Source organism: Thamnophis sirtalis, unplaced genomic scaffold (assembly GCF_051295495.1).
Source record: "Thamnophis sirtalis isolate CommonGarterSnake01/CBP01778 unplaced genomic scaffold, rThaSir2_p1.2 scaffold_8, whole genome shotgun sequence".
Classification (NCBI taxonomy): Eukaryota; Metazoa; Chordata; class Lepidosauria; order Squamata; family Natricidae; genus Thamnophis; species Thamnophis sirtalis.
Genome location: NW_028261388.1, coordinates 58,009,798 through 58,025,944, shown reverse-complemented (window position 1 = coordinate 58,025,944; position 16,147 = coordinate 58,009,798). Strand labels below are relative to the sequence as shown.

Here is a 16,147-nt window from a genome sequence, read left to right as displayed (position 1 = left end):
TATCATGTATAATTCAATCCCCTCCCCTTGGCACCCCATTTCATAGTCCAATAATAATTCACTCAACCGTCAGGTGGGAGATGTCTTCAAAAAACATCATCAGGCTGGAATGCTGGCCTTGGCGGAAAACTCCCTTCTTCCACATGCGCAGATAGATGGTCAGGACAGCTCCTAATAACAATCCTCCAGTACATAATGATTCCCCTCCCAAATACCATGCCCGCCCCTCCCCGTTTCAATGGCAGCCAAAAAGCAGCAGCGAAGCAGAGGCTGACACGGAGTCTACAACCCACACAAGTGGCTCAGGTAGTGCAGTTCATCCAGGATGGCACATCAATGCGAGCTGTGGCAAGAAGGTTTGCTGTGTCTGTCAGCGTAGTGTCCAGAGCATGGAGGAGCTACTAGGAGACAGGCCAGTACATCAGGAGATGTGGAGGAGGCCATAGGAGGGCAATGCCCCAGCATCAAGACCGCTATCTCCGCCTTTGTGCAAGGACATTTGGCATTTGCCAGAGAATACCAAGATTGGCAAATTCACCACTGGTGCTCTGTGTTCTTCACAGATGAAAGCAGCTTCACACTGAGCACATGTGACAGACGTGACAGGGTCTGGAGACACCGTGGAGAACATTCTGCTGCCTGCAATATCCTCCAGCATGACCGGTTTGGCAGTGGGTCAGTAATGGTGTAGGGTGGCATTTCTTTAGGGGGCCGCACAGCCCTCCATGTGCTCGCCAGAGGTAGCCTGACTGGCATTAGGTACCGAGATGAGATCCTCAGAACCCTTGTGAGACCATATGCTGGTGCAGTTGGCCCTGGGTTCCTCCTAATGCAAGACAATGCTAGACCTCATGTGGCTGGAGTGTGTCAGCAGTTCCTGCAAGATAAAGGCATTGATGCTATGGACTGGCCCGCCCGTTCCCCAGACCTGAATCCAATTGAGCACATCTGGGGCATCATGTCTCGTTCCATCCACCGATCCCATGTTGCACCACAGACTGTCCAGGAGTTGGTGGATGCTTTAGTCCAGGTCTGGGAGGAGACCATCCACCACCTCATCAGGAGCATGCCCAGGCATTGTAGGGAGGTAATACAGGCAAGTGGAGGCCACAAACACTACTGAGCCTCATTTTAACTTGTTTTAAGGACATTACATCAAAGTTGGATCAGCCTGTACTGTTTTTGTCCACTTTAATTTTGAGAGTAACTCCAAATCCAGACCTCCATGGGTTGCTAAATTTGATTTCCATTGATAATTTCTGTGTGATTCATTAAACTATTGATTTTTCCCTAATACTTATTTAGAATTTGGCTTTTTCTTTGGGGACTGACTGTAGATTCAGAGGGACCTGTGTATTTCTCTCTGTGTGTATGTGTGTATAATATATATATTATATATATATGAAGATGGTGAGTGAGACCTCGCCGAAACGTTGCCAAGACAATCTCAATCTTACACAATCAATACAAGACCAGTGTGTGTGTGTGTGTGTGTGTGCGTGCGTACGTACGTACGTACGTACGTACGTACATACATACATACATACATACATACAATTTGATATTGGTTATCAAATTTTCTTGTTAAAATATAATATGTTATTGCTATTTTAATGCTTGAAAATTGCCTAGTAAATAAATTGATTAAATAAATGCATATATTAATAAAATGTTCACAGTGTGCAGATTTAATGCACCACACAGGTAGTCGACTGATTCATTTAGTAACCATTCAGTTACTACCCAAATGAAAAAATAAGTTTGTGAACAGTCCTTGCATTTATGAACTTTGCAAATCTGTAAAGCATAGGAAAGCTGAAATAAAATTGTAAAATTGTAATCTTTCACTTACCAACTATTTTGCTTAACAATTAATTTGCCAGTTCCAATTGTCACTATACAAAGATTACCTATCTTTAAAAACAGAGTAAAAATACTTCTGTTGAAAAGATTAAAAAATTGAAATGTATAAGGAAAACACTGTTCTGTATTCAGTTTACCATAGATTGGATTTTAGTGATATATTAAATTTAAAAGTGCTGCTTATTTGCTAATAATGAGGACCCAGACTGTGGGGGCGATATGCTGACTCTGTAAACTGCTTAGAGAGGGCTGAAAGCCCTATGAAGCGGTATATAAGTCTAACTGCTATTGCTATTGCTATAATCTTGACAGTAAAACAAATAATTAAAATGAATTTATCTTTGTTTTAGGCATGTCAGCAGCTAAATTGTTGTTTGAATCTGGACTTACTGTGGTGGTTTTAGAAGCTTGTGACAGAGTTGGGGGAAGGACTTTCACCATTAGAGTAAGTAATTTTTTAAACAAATGTAAAAATACCAATCATTAAGTTTTATAATTTTTAGTCGGCAACATTTTGGAGAGAGATGCTAATCTCCTAACCATGCTAACTGGAACTGTTGGAACTGCAGTTGTTAAGTTGGTGCAGCCAGCACTTGGTGACTTAATTTACCACAAGTAAGCAAGGACTCCCTGGAAGGTAGTTCTGTATTGCAACCTGAGCGACTCAATGTCCCAAGGGCTTTAATCTAGTCATGCCATAAACACCGTTAGTACTCTGAAAGATCCTCAGCAATTTCACAGTAGCATACTGAGTACCATCTGAGCTGAGGTGCCCATTATCTGGCACTATATTGTCAAGAATTTTATATTTTCCATCTATGTGATTTGCTTGGTAAAAATATGGGAGTGTTTTACCTTTATCTTATCCCATACAGTATGAATTGATGTCATTGTCACTAATGTAATTGTCTGCCCATGGCATCTTCCTATATCACTGCTGCCCTACTGGCATCCCGCAGGTAAGATAACACCGCCCCCCAAAATTCCTTTCACATAGGCAGCCAGCCACTTCAGTGATCCTTGGCTAACACATGCCATACCCTAAAAAACCCCAAAACTGCTGCCCTATATAGGTCCCTACTTACTTTGAGTGGGCAGCCAGAGTGTCCTTCATGCCCTGGGTGATCCTCTGGGAACATATACTCTTGGAATACATTCTGAATGGCCTTCACTACTCCTTCCAAGGAACAGGCCCACCACAGTGAGTGGCATAGCAGAACTGAGGGGTATGTGTGTGTTTAAGTTAATTTAATAATATAGAACATAGGCCATACCTGGAAGACTCCAATGTAATTTTTTTTATAATGAACATGAGGATTTTTGTTCCTGTGATTGGAACATCTACTATTATTTCTGATGATTTTTCTTGGTTGGCAGAACCAGCAAGTGAAGTATGTTGATGTTGGTGGATCCTATGTGGGACCTACACAGAATCGGATTCTGCGACTGGCTAAAGAACTTGGCATAGAAACTTACAAAGTGAATGTACGTGAGGCTACCCTCCTACATACAAAGGTGAGAATCTCATTTGCTCTGATTAGTTCTGGAAACATTCAGTACATAACTGCACACACAAGACGTTTTTTAAAACTCACAGCCTGTGCACACGCACACACTCTTGCACTCTTTTAAAAACATCTGAGTGAATCCAGGAAGAGGGAAGAGGCAGAGGGGCTGGACGTGTGTGCAAGTGCACAGGCTGTGAGTTTTAAAAATGTCTGAGTGAATCCAGGAAGAGGGAAGAGGCAGAGGGGCTGGAAATGTGTATGTGTGCACAGACTGTGAGTTTTAAAAATGTCTGAGTGAATCCAGGAAGAGGGAAGAGGCAGAGGGACTGGAAATGTGTACGTGTACACAGACTGTGAGTTTTAAAAATGTCTGAGTGAATCCAGGTAGAGGAAAGAGGCAGAGGGGCTGGAAGAGTGTGTGCTGTGCACAGGCTGTGAGTTTTTAAAGCTTCGAGTGAATCCAGGAAGAGAGAAGAGGCAGAGGGGCTGGAAGTGTGTGTGTAACGTGGTCAGTAATGTTGAAGACTGGCAAGGACAGTCATATTTCCTCTGTAAGTAGCTGTTTTATTGTTTTGTGTACTTATTTTATTCTTATTTAAGTAGTAAGTGCACAAAATAATAAATTTCCTTTTTTCTATCTTCTTTTTGTAGGTCATTCTTTGGGGCAAATAATTCAGTGACATGGACTTGGCCACTGCCAGTCAGTCACATAACTGCCAAGCTACTCCCACCCGGTCACATATCTGCCAAGCCACTCCCACGCAGTCACATGACAGCTAAGCCACTCCCACCTGGTCACATGATCACCAAGCCACTCCCATGCAGTCACATGACCACCAAACCACTCCCACAAAACAGGCCATACCTACAGAGTAGGTTCTGAATTTTGAAACCCATCACTGGGTTCTAGACTGGACTTTATTTATTCCAAGTGCATGCTGTATTTAGCTTTGTGTGATGTAGAATAATAATAAACCATGTGAAAGGGTTGCACTGATGTTTTAACAAAAGAAACTATGTTAAAATATATACCATTTCTTATAAACCTTTATATTTTAATAGTTGTGGTTCTGGATTTCTGTTGCATGATTAATGTCTCCAACAGCAACCATAACTAGAGTTTAAGACATCCTGTATACATTGTCCCACTATGGATTGGGACTCATAGATTTATTTGTGAGTAGAAAAAGAAAGGGAGGTTAAATTGCAGCTCTTGTATCCAAGCTTTAAAAATCCAGAAGACCACTTGATGGCATTGGAGAGATACAGAAAATTCTTCCAGATTTCTGCAGGCCAGATACAGTAGACCTAATTAACTGCAACATGATAGATAACACCATTGTTTAAATTGATTATGATCTAAAATATAATCAGCAGACTTGTTTGCGATAATTGTATTGGTTGCAGCTTATTTTAGCTGGATGAATATCTTAAATTAGGGACGTCAAACTCAAGGCCCGTGAGCCCAATCCGGGGTGCTTAAATCTGGCCCATGGGGATGGCCTGGAAATAGCAAAGGACCAACCCTCGTTGCTTCTGGCAGCCAAAATGGGGCGTGGGGGCCACATGAGGCCACACACACCCCTTTTTGGCCTGGACCTGCTGTACCCTCTGCCCCATTTTGGCCAGTAGGGTGCTGCAGGAGGCCGTCCAGGCCAAAAATGGAGCACGGGGGGCTCATGCGGCCCCCATGCCCTATTTTGGCCAGCAAGGTGCTGCAGGACATTTTGGCCTGCAGGGTGCTGAAGAAGGTGTCTGTCCTGTCTCCCACTCTACCCCACGGCCATCCCGCAGAGAACTGCAATTCTGATTCGGCCCTTGAAGAAATTCAGTTTGACACTCCTGTCTTACAGTGACCAAGCTTCTTTGGATAAAAGCCTGTATGAAGATTCTACCAATAATCTTTATCTCCTCAGAATAAATAGGCCCTTATTTATTTTTGTAATACTTTTATATATTACAAAATTATATTATATTATCTTGCATGCAGTTGCACTTGACTCAGAAGAAAAGTGTTCATATATGAACAACATGAATTGAATGAGAATCTATAAAATGTTAGACATTCAGTTTTTTAACATTATAAAAAATCTGAAAACATATAGCAAAGGGAAATTGACTTTTGTCATAGTTTATGTAATATTTGTTGGCTTTCCTGGTTAATATATACATTTCTCTGCTGGGTGGACCTTTATGTCATAAGGATGCTGGAATGGCTTGCCATATTATTTTCCAGTGTGGTATAGACCATAATTTAAAGGATTTTAAACATGAGAGAAGCCGCTTCCAGCACAGCCTTTGTTTCAAACAATCAGGAAGGAAGGAAGGAAGGAAGGAAGGAAGGAAGGAAGGAAGGAAGGAAGGAAGGATCCAAAAAGGAAAGAGAAAAGAAAAGAAGAAGAATAGAGGAAAAAGAGATGGAGATAAAGAGAGTTTAACTAGAAAGTATAAAGAGAAAAATAGAAAGAAAAATACTGCTTAGGTTTTACAAAATTTACAAAGTATACATCAGAAAAGCGCCTTGTCATATGCAACTTTCTAATCCTCAAAAAGAACTCTGTTTTGCTTTTCAGCAATTCTGTCTTAAGTCATTTGTATATCTGTCTACTCCTTTGCTCTTTTCTACTCAATAGGAAGTGTAGGATGTCTCTGCCATCCAATTCCCTAGTAATTGTAGGGTGGAGGTGATAAACTGCACTATCTGTAATGAGAGGGAGAGGGAGTCAAACTATTCTCCAAAGCACCTGAGGGTAGAACAAGAAGCAATTTGTGGAAACTACTCAAGGAGAGAAGCAACTTAGAACTGAGGAGAAATTTCCTGACAGTTAGAACAATTAATCAATGGAGCAACTTGCCTCCAGAAGTTGTGAATGCTCCAACACTGGAAGTTTTTAAGAAGATGTTGGATAACCATTTGTCTAAAATGGTATAGGGTTTCCTGCCTGTAGCATTTAGGGTCCCGAGGCTGAAGATGGAAAAATAATCCAATCCACGGATAGCTGAACCAACAGAGGTTTATTGAGCAACCAGAATTGACACGAGAATGAAAATGAAACTTGACTGGAATGTCTGAAAAGAAATCTAGAAAAGTTAAGTAATTCCATGCATAAAGAGCAATAGAAATCAAATTTTGAATCTTTCTTAAATTGAAGGGACCAGATTCAGTTTTTACTAATTTAGTTAATGTAGCTTTGAATGTACGATGAGCTCGCTCAATTATAGCTTGCCCATGAGAATTGTAAGGAATTCCATGTATCAATTGAATGTTCTATTGTTGACAAAAAGAATTAAAGTCCTTGCTAGTATATGCAGGACCATTTTCAGTTTTTAATTGAATTGGTCGGCCCATTACGGAAAAAGCAGAAAGACAATGAGACATTGCATCAAAAGTGCACTCATGTCTAGCAACAGTGACCCATAAAAAGTGAGAATATGTATCAATGGATGCATGTAAATAAATGTATGGTTTAAAGGTAGCAAATTGTGTAACATCCATTTGCCAAATTTGATTAGCTTTTGTTCCTCGAGGATTTACTCCCATAGGAAAAGGAACAGCAAATTGTTGACAAAAAGCACATCCTCGAACAATGTCACGAGCCTGAGACATAGGAACAGAAAATTGTTTAGCCAAAGATTTAGCATTTTGATGAAAATATGAATGACTAGCAATAGGATCTGAAAAAAGAGTTGTGACTTCTTTGAGAGTCTCATCAGCTCGTCTATTTCCTTCCGTTAAAGGATTTTGAAAAGGAGAATGGCTCCTAATGTGCTCAACATATAAAGGAAAGACACGTTCTTCCAAAACATGTTTTAAAGATAAAAATAAAGACAAAAGATTAGCGTCAAGAGAAACAGCACAATAAGCATAAGGAAGAGATTGCATTGCAAGAAAAACATATTTGGTATCAACAATCAAGTTAATAAGCTGATCAGAAAATAATCTCAGAACCAAAATAACAGCTGCCAACTCAGAACGTTGGACCAATGTCTGAACAGAAGTGAATTTAGAAAACCATTATTGACCATCCGTCCAAACCACAACTCCACGAGTGGGTGATCCATATGTGAATATTGTTAGAGCTTCAGGAAGAGGAGAACGAGTCAAAATAGAAGAAAATGAAAGATTCAATGTATTTGTAATAACTATTCTAGGATCTTTAGGTAAAGAATATTGAATATCATCAAGGTAGTGTGAAAAGGCAATTTGATATGAATCAGAAACGGTCATCAAATGTTCATGTTCAAGTTTAGTACGAGTGAAAGCTATTCCATCCAGGTCATGACCTATTAATTGCAAAGATCGTCGTGCTTTCATAATCAATTCTTCTAAAGCCTGTTGATAAGGAAAAATATTTCTAGGAGGAGAAGCCAGACAAATTCAACCATTCATGAATATGAATCACTTTTTCATTCAAAATAGAATAAAGACAACCAGTAGGTAAGGGTGAAGTAGGAAGAATTGCTAACCATAATTTCTTAGTTATAGAGACAATTCTATCAACGTATCTCAATTTAAATTTATTTAGAATGTCCTGGAGACATTTCTTTTGCAAAACAGTAAGCGAGACTAAATCTCCAGGATTTTTGGAACCTTTTAATAGAGAGAAAAGACAATAAGCAAAACCATGTTACCTCTTTTTTCTTTATCCTGTAACTGTAAAGGAAAATTAAAACAAACACATCCTGTTTAATAAGAAAGAACAGGCTAACATAGTCAACCACCACTAGATGGCGTTGACCGACAATCTTTCTGACAATGACCTGATTTTCCACACTTGTAACAATTCCAAGCAGCTGCATGAGAATAACACAAATATTCACTTTCCCAAACAACACATTGCATAGAAGTCAAAATCATTCTATACAATTGTTTCCAATCTTGCGGAATCATGGTATAGCCATTCTTAATTCCTTCCAAAAGACCTCTAGTACAATTTCTAGTAATTCCATAATCAGAAATAGTCTTCTTTAATTCCCTTAAAATCTGAAATGGCAAACCTTCCCATTCAGGAATTTGTTGACCTGGTTGTGGCCCCCATTGATATTGAATCGGACGCATACACAACAATTCAGCTAACTCTTCTCCAGAAATAGTAACATCCGATTTACAACTTTCTACCATTTTCTGAAAAAAAGACTTTGGAAGAATATTAGCAGAAGGATGGGGAATAGGAGGAAGAGAAAGAAGAGGAGGAGGGGGAGGAGGAGGCTTTAACACAATGTCAGAAGCAGAAGAAGGTGTTATTTCAGCCTTAGACTTAAGATCAAAAGATGAAATTTCTTTTTCAGACAACGGAGGAAAGATCACAGTAGAAGAATGTTGAGAAGGAGGGGATGATAAAAAAGAAACAGAATCCTCTTTCTGACCAAACATTTCTATAGCATAATGACACAAATGCCAAGCAAGCAAAATATCTATATCTTTCCTCGGCTCAGAATGCAAAACCTTGCCAACTTTTTCCCAGTCTGACAACTTCAGAGAGCCTTTTGCAGGATAGAAAGGACAATTTAAAGCAATTTCACAGACCAGCCAAAAAAGAGCCTTTTGTGAAACAGATAACTCAGACTTCTTAAGAAGATAACCCAACTCATTAACATGCTTCCTTTGTTCCTGAGAAAGCGAAGATCCCATACTTACAGAAACCTTGATAGGTTGAGAAATCCTTAGGCTGACAACGCGTCTGTCCTTCCCTGGACAAAATATGGGTCCTGTTCGGGGCGCCAAAATGTAGCATTTAGGGTCCCGAGGCTGAAGATGGAAAAATAATCCAATCCACGGATAGCTGAACCAACAGAAGTTTATTGAGCAACCAGAATTGACATGAGAATCAACAGCAGAATCAACAGGAAAATTATTAATCATGAAACATCATTCTTATAGTGTTTTCAGCTTCTTTGGCTCTACCTACTTTACGTGTTATACAGGGGTGGGTTTCAAAAATTGTTCGAACCTACTCTGTGGGCGTGGCCTCCTTTGTGGGAGTGGCTTGCTGCCCATGTGACCGGATGGGAGTGGCTTGCCACCCATGTGACCGGATGGGAGTGGCCTGCCACCCATGTGACCTGGTGGGAGTGGCCAAGACGATGTTATTACTAGATATTACTAATTACTAGATATTATTAATATTACTAGATCATTATTAATGCATAGATAACTGTGGGACATTACACACCCACCCACACCCACAAACTATGACAGTGCTAGGAAAACACCAAAAAAATACCCCCCCCCCCCAAAAAAAAGACTGCCAATGAAACCAGTTTTTTTTTCCTAAGCCTAAGAACAGGAAAGACAAAGTCACTGGAATAAAAACCATCAAGGCAATGTGGAAAATTATAAAGGACAGGCACTCACAGAACCATCAACCACCTCAGAATTACCTAAACGAGGGTGAAACACACTGCCTTGCAACAAACCTGGCCTGCCCATAGAAAAGCAGCCACTTTGAGACACATAAACCTGGTCTAAACACTTAAAAGCAACATATTGCATCACAAATAAAACATTTGCAAAAAGGAATAACATTTCTTGTAATAAACATTCTATAAACAATAAATAAATAAAAATTCCCTAAACTAATTAAAAACCACCACGTTCAGAGAACACCAAAGGACCCCACAGTCCTCTCCCTCCTTATCTTTTTCTTTTTTGTCCTAACTTTCTCCTCCTCCCCCCCAACCCCACTTCCTTCTAGCACTGATGATGTTACCAAAGAGGAGCTCTCACAGGGCGAAGAGCTTCCCGCTACAGGCACAATCTATCTGCAGCAGTTGCATTTGGGAGCGGAGGTGGTGGCAGCAGAAGTGGGCACAGACGGGATGTCCCCGCTTGCTGAGTAGAACGAGGCGGCGGGGATGCGTTGTTTCAGGGTGCCCCAAGCGCTGGCTCCTCTGAGTGTAGCCCATTCCCCCTCCCAAGAAGACCATTTTCTTTTTAAAAACTCCTCTGCAGACGATCTTGGAAACCTGCGAGGGATTCCCCCACCCCATTCCTGATTGCCTGTAGCCTTGGAAGCTTCCGAAACTTAACAGTAAAAGCAATTAAGAACTTCTCTCGCTCGTGAGATTTTCTTTATTATGCAAACGCTTACTTTAAGGCTGCAGGCACCCAGGGAGGGGGGCAGGGGGAATCTGCCTATCTGTCCCCTTCCAAAGCAACCTTGCAGGATTTCAAGATCATCCGGAGAGGCGTTTTTTTAAAAGAAAATCCTGAAAAGCCACAAGATTTGGAGAGATGGGAAGCTGGTCTTTTGGGGGGGGGGGAAATCACCAGAACCAGGAGCGCAGCCCATTCCCCCTCCCAAGAAGACAGTTTTCTTTTTAAAAACTCCTCTGCAGACGATCTTGAAAACCTGCGAGGCATTCCCCCACCCCATTCCTGATTGCCTGTATTTTTTTATTTTTTTTTAGATTTTATTTAGCATTTATAGGCCGCCCTTTTCCCTGAGGGGACTCAGGGCGGCTTACAATAGTAAGGGAAGGGGAGTGAAAGACAAAATACAGAAAAAAAATGTGAAATAACTAAAAAATACTAAAACACAACATTCACTCAGCATTCGGGAGGGGCAAGAGAATTTATCCCCAGGCCTGACGGGCTAGCCAGATCTTAAGGGCTGTGCGGAAGGCCTGGACTGTGGTCAGGGTACGAATCTCCACGGGGAGATTGTTCCATAGCGTCGGAGCAGCAACTGAGAAGGCTCTCCTCCGGGTAGTCGCCAGTTGGCACTGACTGGCGGATGGAATACGGAGGAGGCCCGCTCTATGCGATCTGATGGGACGCAGGGAGGTTATTGGCAGGAGGCGGTCTCTCAGATAGTCAGATCCACTACCATGGAGCGCTTTATGGGTGGTAAGTAAGACCTTGAATTGCACCCGGAGATCCACAGGCAGCCAGCGCAGCTCGCGGAGGATAGGTGTTATGTGGGCGAACCGAGGTGCGCCCACAATCACTCGCGCGGCCGCGTTCTGTACTAGCTGAAGTCTCCGGGTGCTCTTCAAGGGCAGCCCCATGTAGAGCACATTGCAGTATTCCAGCTTAGAGATCACAAGGGCTTGAGTGACTGTCGTGAGAGCCTCCCGATTCAGGTAGGGCCGCAACAGGCGCACCAGGCGAACCTGGGCAAATGCCCCCCTAGTCACAGCCGATAGATGGTGATCAAAACTCAGCTGTGAGTCCAGGAGGACTCCCAAGTTGCGGACCCTATCTGAGGGGTATAAGTTTTGTCCCCCCAGCCTGATTGATGGTACGGTGGTCAAATTATTGGGAGGAAAACACAACAGCCACTCGGTCTTGTCTGGGTTGAGCACCAGTTTGTTTGCTCTCATCCAGTCTTTAACAGCTTCCAGACCCTGGTTCATCACGTCCACCGCTTCATTGAGTTGGCACGGGGCGGACAGATACAATTGTGTATCGTCCGCATATTGGTGATACTTTATCCCGTGCCTCCGGATGATCTCGCCCAGCGGTTTCATGTATATGTTAAATAGGAGGGGGGACAAGACCGACCCCTGTGGCACCCCATATGTTAGGGGCCTCGGGGACGATCTCTGCCCACCCACCAACACCAACTGCGACCTGTCCGAGAGGTAGGAGGAGAACCACTGCAAGACAGTGCCGCCCACTCCCACCTCCCGCAGTCGTCGCAGAAGGATACCATGGTCGATGGTATCGAAAGCCGCTGAGAGGTCAAGGAGAACCAGGATGGACGCAAAGCCTCCATCCCTAGCTCTCCAGAGATCATCAGTCAATGCGACCAAAGCGGTTTCTGTGCTGTAACCTGGTCTGAAGCCGGACTGGAAGGGGTCAAGATAGTTTGCTTCCTCCAAGGTACGCTGAAGCTGGAGGGCCACCACTTTCTCAACAACCTTCCCCACATAGGGAAGGTTGGAGACTGGACGGTAGTTGTTAAGAACAGCTGGATCCAAAGACGGTTTCTTTAGAAGGGGTCTCACCACCGCTGCCTTAAGCTCGGTGGGGAAGTGCCCCTCCCGAAGAGATGCCACAACAACCGCTTGGATCCAGCCTCGTGTCACCTCACTGCTGTTGGCAACCAGCCAGGAGGGACACGGGTCCAGTACACAAGTGGAGGTGCTCACAGCTCGCATAGCCTTGTCCACATCCCCAGAGGCAACTTCCTGAAACTCAACCCAGAGATGGTTTGCCAAGTCTTTCCCCTGTGTCTCAGCTGGCTCTGCAAGGGTGGAGTCCAGGTCCGCTCGAAACCGGGAAACTTTGTCCGCCAAGAACTGGACATACTCCTCAGCCTTACCCTGTAAGGGGTCCCCCGTCTCCCTCCTATTTAGGAGGGAGCGGGTTATCCTAAACAGGGCGGCTGGGCGGGACTCGGCGGACGCTACCAAGGAGGCAATGTGTGTTCTTTTTGCTGATCTTAAAGCGCGGGTATGCTCCTTGGTGCATGCTGTTACAAATGCCCGGTTCAATTCGGACCTGTCTGATCTCCACAGGTGCTCTAGGCGTCTCCTCCGGCGCTTTATCTCCCGGAGCTCCTCGGTAAACCAAGGAGGCCTCCGGGGGCCGCTGACCCGGAGGGGCCGTAGTGGCGCAATCCGGTTTAGAGACCCCGAAGCTGCCGAGTGCCAGGCAGCGACAAGGGTCTCCGCCGAACTGTGGGCGAGAGTATCTGGAATAACCCCAAGCTCCGTCTGGAACCTAACAGGGTCCATCAGTCGCTTGGGGCGGAACCACCTGGTCGGTTCCTCCTCCCTACGGTGGGGGTTTGGCCTCCGGAAGTCTAGCCTCAGTAGGCAGTGGTCTGACCACGACAGGGGTATGATCTCATTACCCCTCAGACCAAGATCATAACTCCACTGCTCCGAGAGGAATACGAGGTCGAGCGTGTGACCCGCTGAGTGGGTTGGGCCTCGAATTACCTGAGTCAAGCCCATGGCTGTCATGGAAGCCATGAACTCCTGCGCTCCGTCAGAGCGTTCACCGAGCGAAGGCAAGTTGAAGTCCCCCAGAACTATAAGTCTAGGGAACTCAACTGCTAGCTCGGCTACTGACTCGAGGAGCGAGGGGAGGGCTGCTGCAACGCAGTTGGGAGGCAGGTACGTAAGCAGCAAACCCACTTGACCCATGAGGTCCAGCTTCACCAGCAGGGACTCACACCCGACAAGCTCCGGAGCAGGGATCCTACGAGGTACTAAAGACTCCCGGACTACAATAGCCACACCGCCACCCCTTCCCTGGGCTCTCGGCTGGTGTAGCACCTGAAATCCGGCTGGGCACATCTCAACGAGGGGGACTCCTCCCTCCGTGCCCAGCCATGTTTCAGTAATACATGCCAGGTCTGCGCCCTCATCGGTTATCAAGTCCCGGATGAGGGGGGCCTTGGAAGCTTCCGAAACTTAACTGTAGCCTTGGAAGCTTCCGAAACTTAACAGTAAAAGCAATTAAGAACTTCTCTCGCTCGTGAGATTTTCTTTATTGTGCAAACGCTTGCTTTAAGGCTGCAGGCACCCAGGGATGGGGGCAGGGGGAATCTGCCTATCTGTCCCCTTCCAAAGCAACCTTGCAGGATTTCAAGATCATCCGGAGAGGCGTTTTTTAAAAAGAAAAACCCCGCAGGCACCCAGCGACAGGGGCTAGGAGCTAGGAACCCGGAAGTTAATTACTTCTGGGTTCACTGACGAACAGGTTCGCAAGAACCGGTGCGAACCGGGAGGAACCCACCCCTGGTGTTATATCATTATTGGCTAACAAGTCTCCAAGGCACAATAATTGGTTAGTCCTTACATCATTGGTATACGTGAGAATGTTCACGTTGTTATAGCTGAATAAATCAAGTGTTATCAAATGAGTGTATAAAATGTTGCAGGTTCATTACTTTGTTTCATCCCGTGTCCTCGAACCATGTCTGGGAACACTGCAAGCAAAGAATAGCTGACAGGCAAATATTTTCTGCAGATTGCTGAAGTTTTTACTTACACATGTAACCTTAGTTCCAAGGACCATTCAGATGATTCACTGTAAAAACCCTACACCTGCCTAGGAAGAGAGTTGGACTAGAAGACCTCTAAGGTCCCTTCCAACTCTGTTATTCTATTCTATTCTAAATACTTGTCTGATCATAAAGCAAAATGCTATGATTATATGATTCATGTTTCATCTATAGATGATAGATAGATAGATAGATAGATAGATAGATAGATAGATAGATAGATGATAGATAGATAGATAGATAGATAGATAGATAGATGATAGATAGATAGATAGATAGATAGATAGATAGATAGATAGATAGATAGATAGTAGTGGGATTCACTTACCTTTGCTGCAGATTCGCAAATGTGAGCAGCTTGTGTGCGATTTTGCTTCGCTCGCACACATCACTTTATGTGCATGCGCTGAAGATCACGCATTACATGGGGGCAGGTGAGCAGAGCCTCCAAAAGCAGCTGCTACCAGTTTGCCCAAACTGGTAAGAACTGGCGCAATACTACCTCTGGAGATATAGAGAGAAATGAAACATGTAATCATAGAAATTTGCTTTATGATCAGACATGTATTTATATATATCCAACTAAATTAATGCACTGATTTTCCTGAAGCAATGGTGACATTCAAAGGGCCACACTTATTTTAATTCCTATAACAACTGTATGATGGTTCAATACTCTTTTTTTAATGTATGCCTTTCTCTCCAATACAGCTAAAAGTAAATGATAATTTAATGAATTAAAAGGACAGCAGTAAAAGAAAATGTGAAATTGATGTTGAAATTTTACTTTGAACTTTAGCTTGTATTTCTCAATCTGGAAAAGAAAGGTAATGATCTACATTTCATTTTTTTTAGTATCTATGTGTTAGATTCATTTCTAGATTTGCATATACAATGCTGCTGAATATATTTCTAATAGAAATTTGACTGCAATTATTATAACTACAAATTAGTTATTGTGTATGGAAAATTAAGACTAATATGAGAAGAAAGAATCAACAATTTGGTTATATTTTGTTATTTTTTTCTGTTTTAGGGGAATTCCTATTCAATGTATGATACCTTTCCTTCCACGTGGAACCCTTTCATATATCTAGATTACATCAATTTCTGGAGAACAATGGATAAACTGGGAAAAGAGGTATGCTGGGAATAATGAATATGTATGCAACTGACTGAGACAATAAATAAAAAAATGCATTGTTACATGAAAGCTTACAAGGAAAATTTTTATATCACTGACAAAAAGTATTCAAGAAGCAGAAATATTTTACCTAACTTTAATGCAAATATTAAAATCTCCAATTTTATAGTGAAAGTTTAACAGACATATTACAATGTTTTTATTACAGTTTTATAGAGGAAAATGTATCAGAGACTTACATTAGTCCTTCCTTTTCTGTAAGATATAGCACCTCCATACAAATGGTCATCATTTTGTAACCACAGTTGGGACCAGCAACTCCATCACTAAGCAAATTGGTTACTAAGTAAGGAAATTATATGACCCTGATTATGCTTCCCTTTTCCCCATCCCCTGACCCTTTGAAAAGCTCATCTCTGTGGCACTGCAATAGCCAGCTCAAAACTGACAAGACTAATCAGTTTCACGTCTTCCAGTTTTGTTTGGCTCTTAACCACTCACCTCGCCTTTAGAATGCTCACCCTGGAACTGGGATAATTAACAAGAATGGAGATAATGTTTGAATTTACAATCATTGGAGAGGATATAAAGTATTAAATAGAAGTCAGCACTGGTTTGTTAAAAACAGATCATACCAAACCAATTTTATTTCATTCTTTGATAAAGTGACT

General features: G+C 42.8%; 1 protein-coding gene across 1 annotated transcript in view; it reads left to right on the top strand.

The window, feature by feature from the left end:
- The window catches only part of LOC106550340 (amine oxidase [flavin-containing] A), a 65,441-nt gene that overhangs the window by 29,674 nt on the left and 19,620 nt on the right, over positions 1–16,147 (top strand). Inside the window, exons 2-4 of the mRNA XM_087721746.1 lie at positions 2,214–2,308; positions 3,241–3,378; positions 15,369–15,473. Coding sequence (XP_087577872.1) covers positions 2,214–2,308; positions 3,241–3,378; positions 15,369–15,473 — 338 coding nt within the window. The remainder of the gene's footprint in view (positions 1–2,213; positions 2,309–3,240; positions 3,379–15,368; positions 15,474–16,147) is intronic.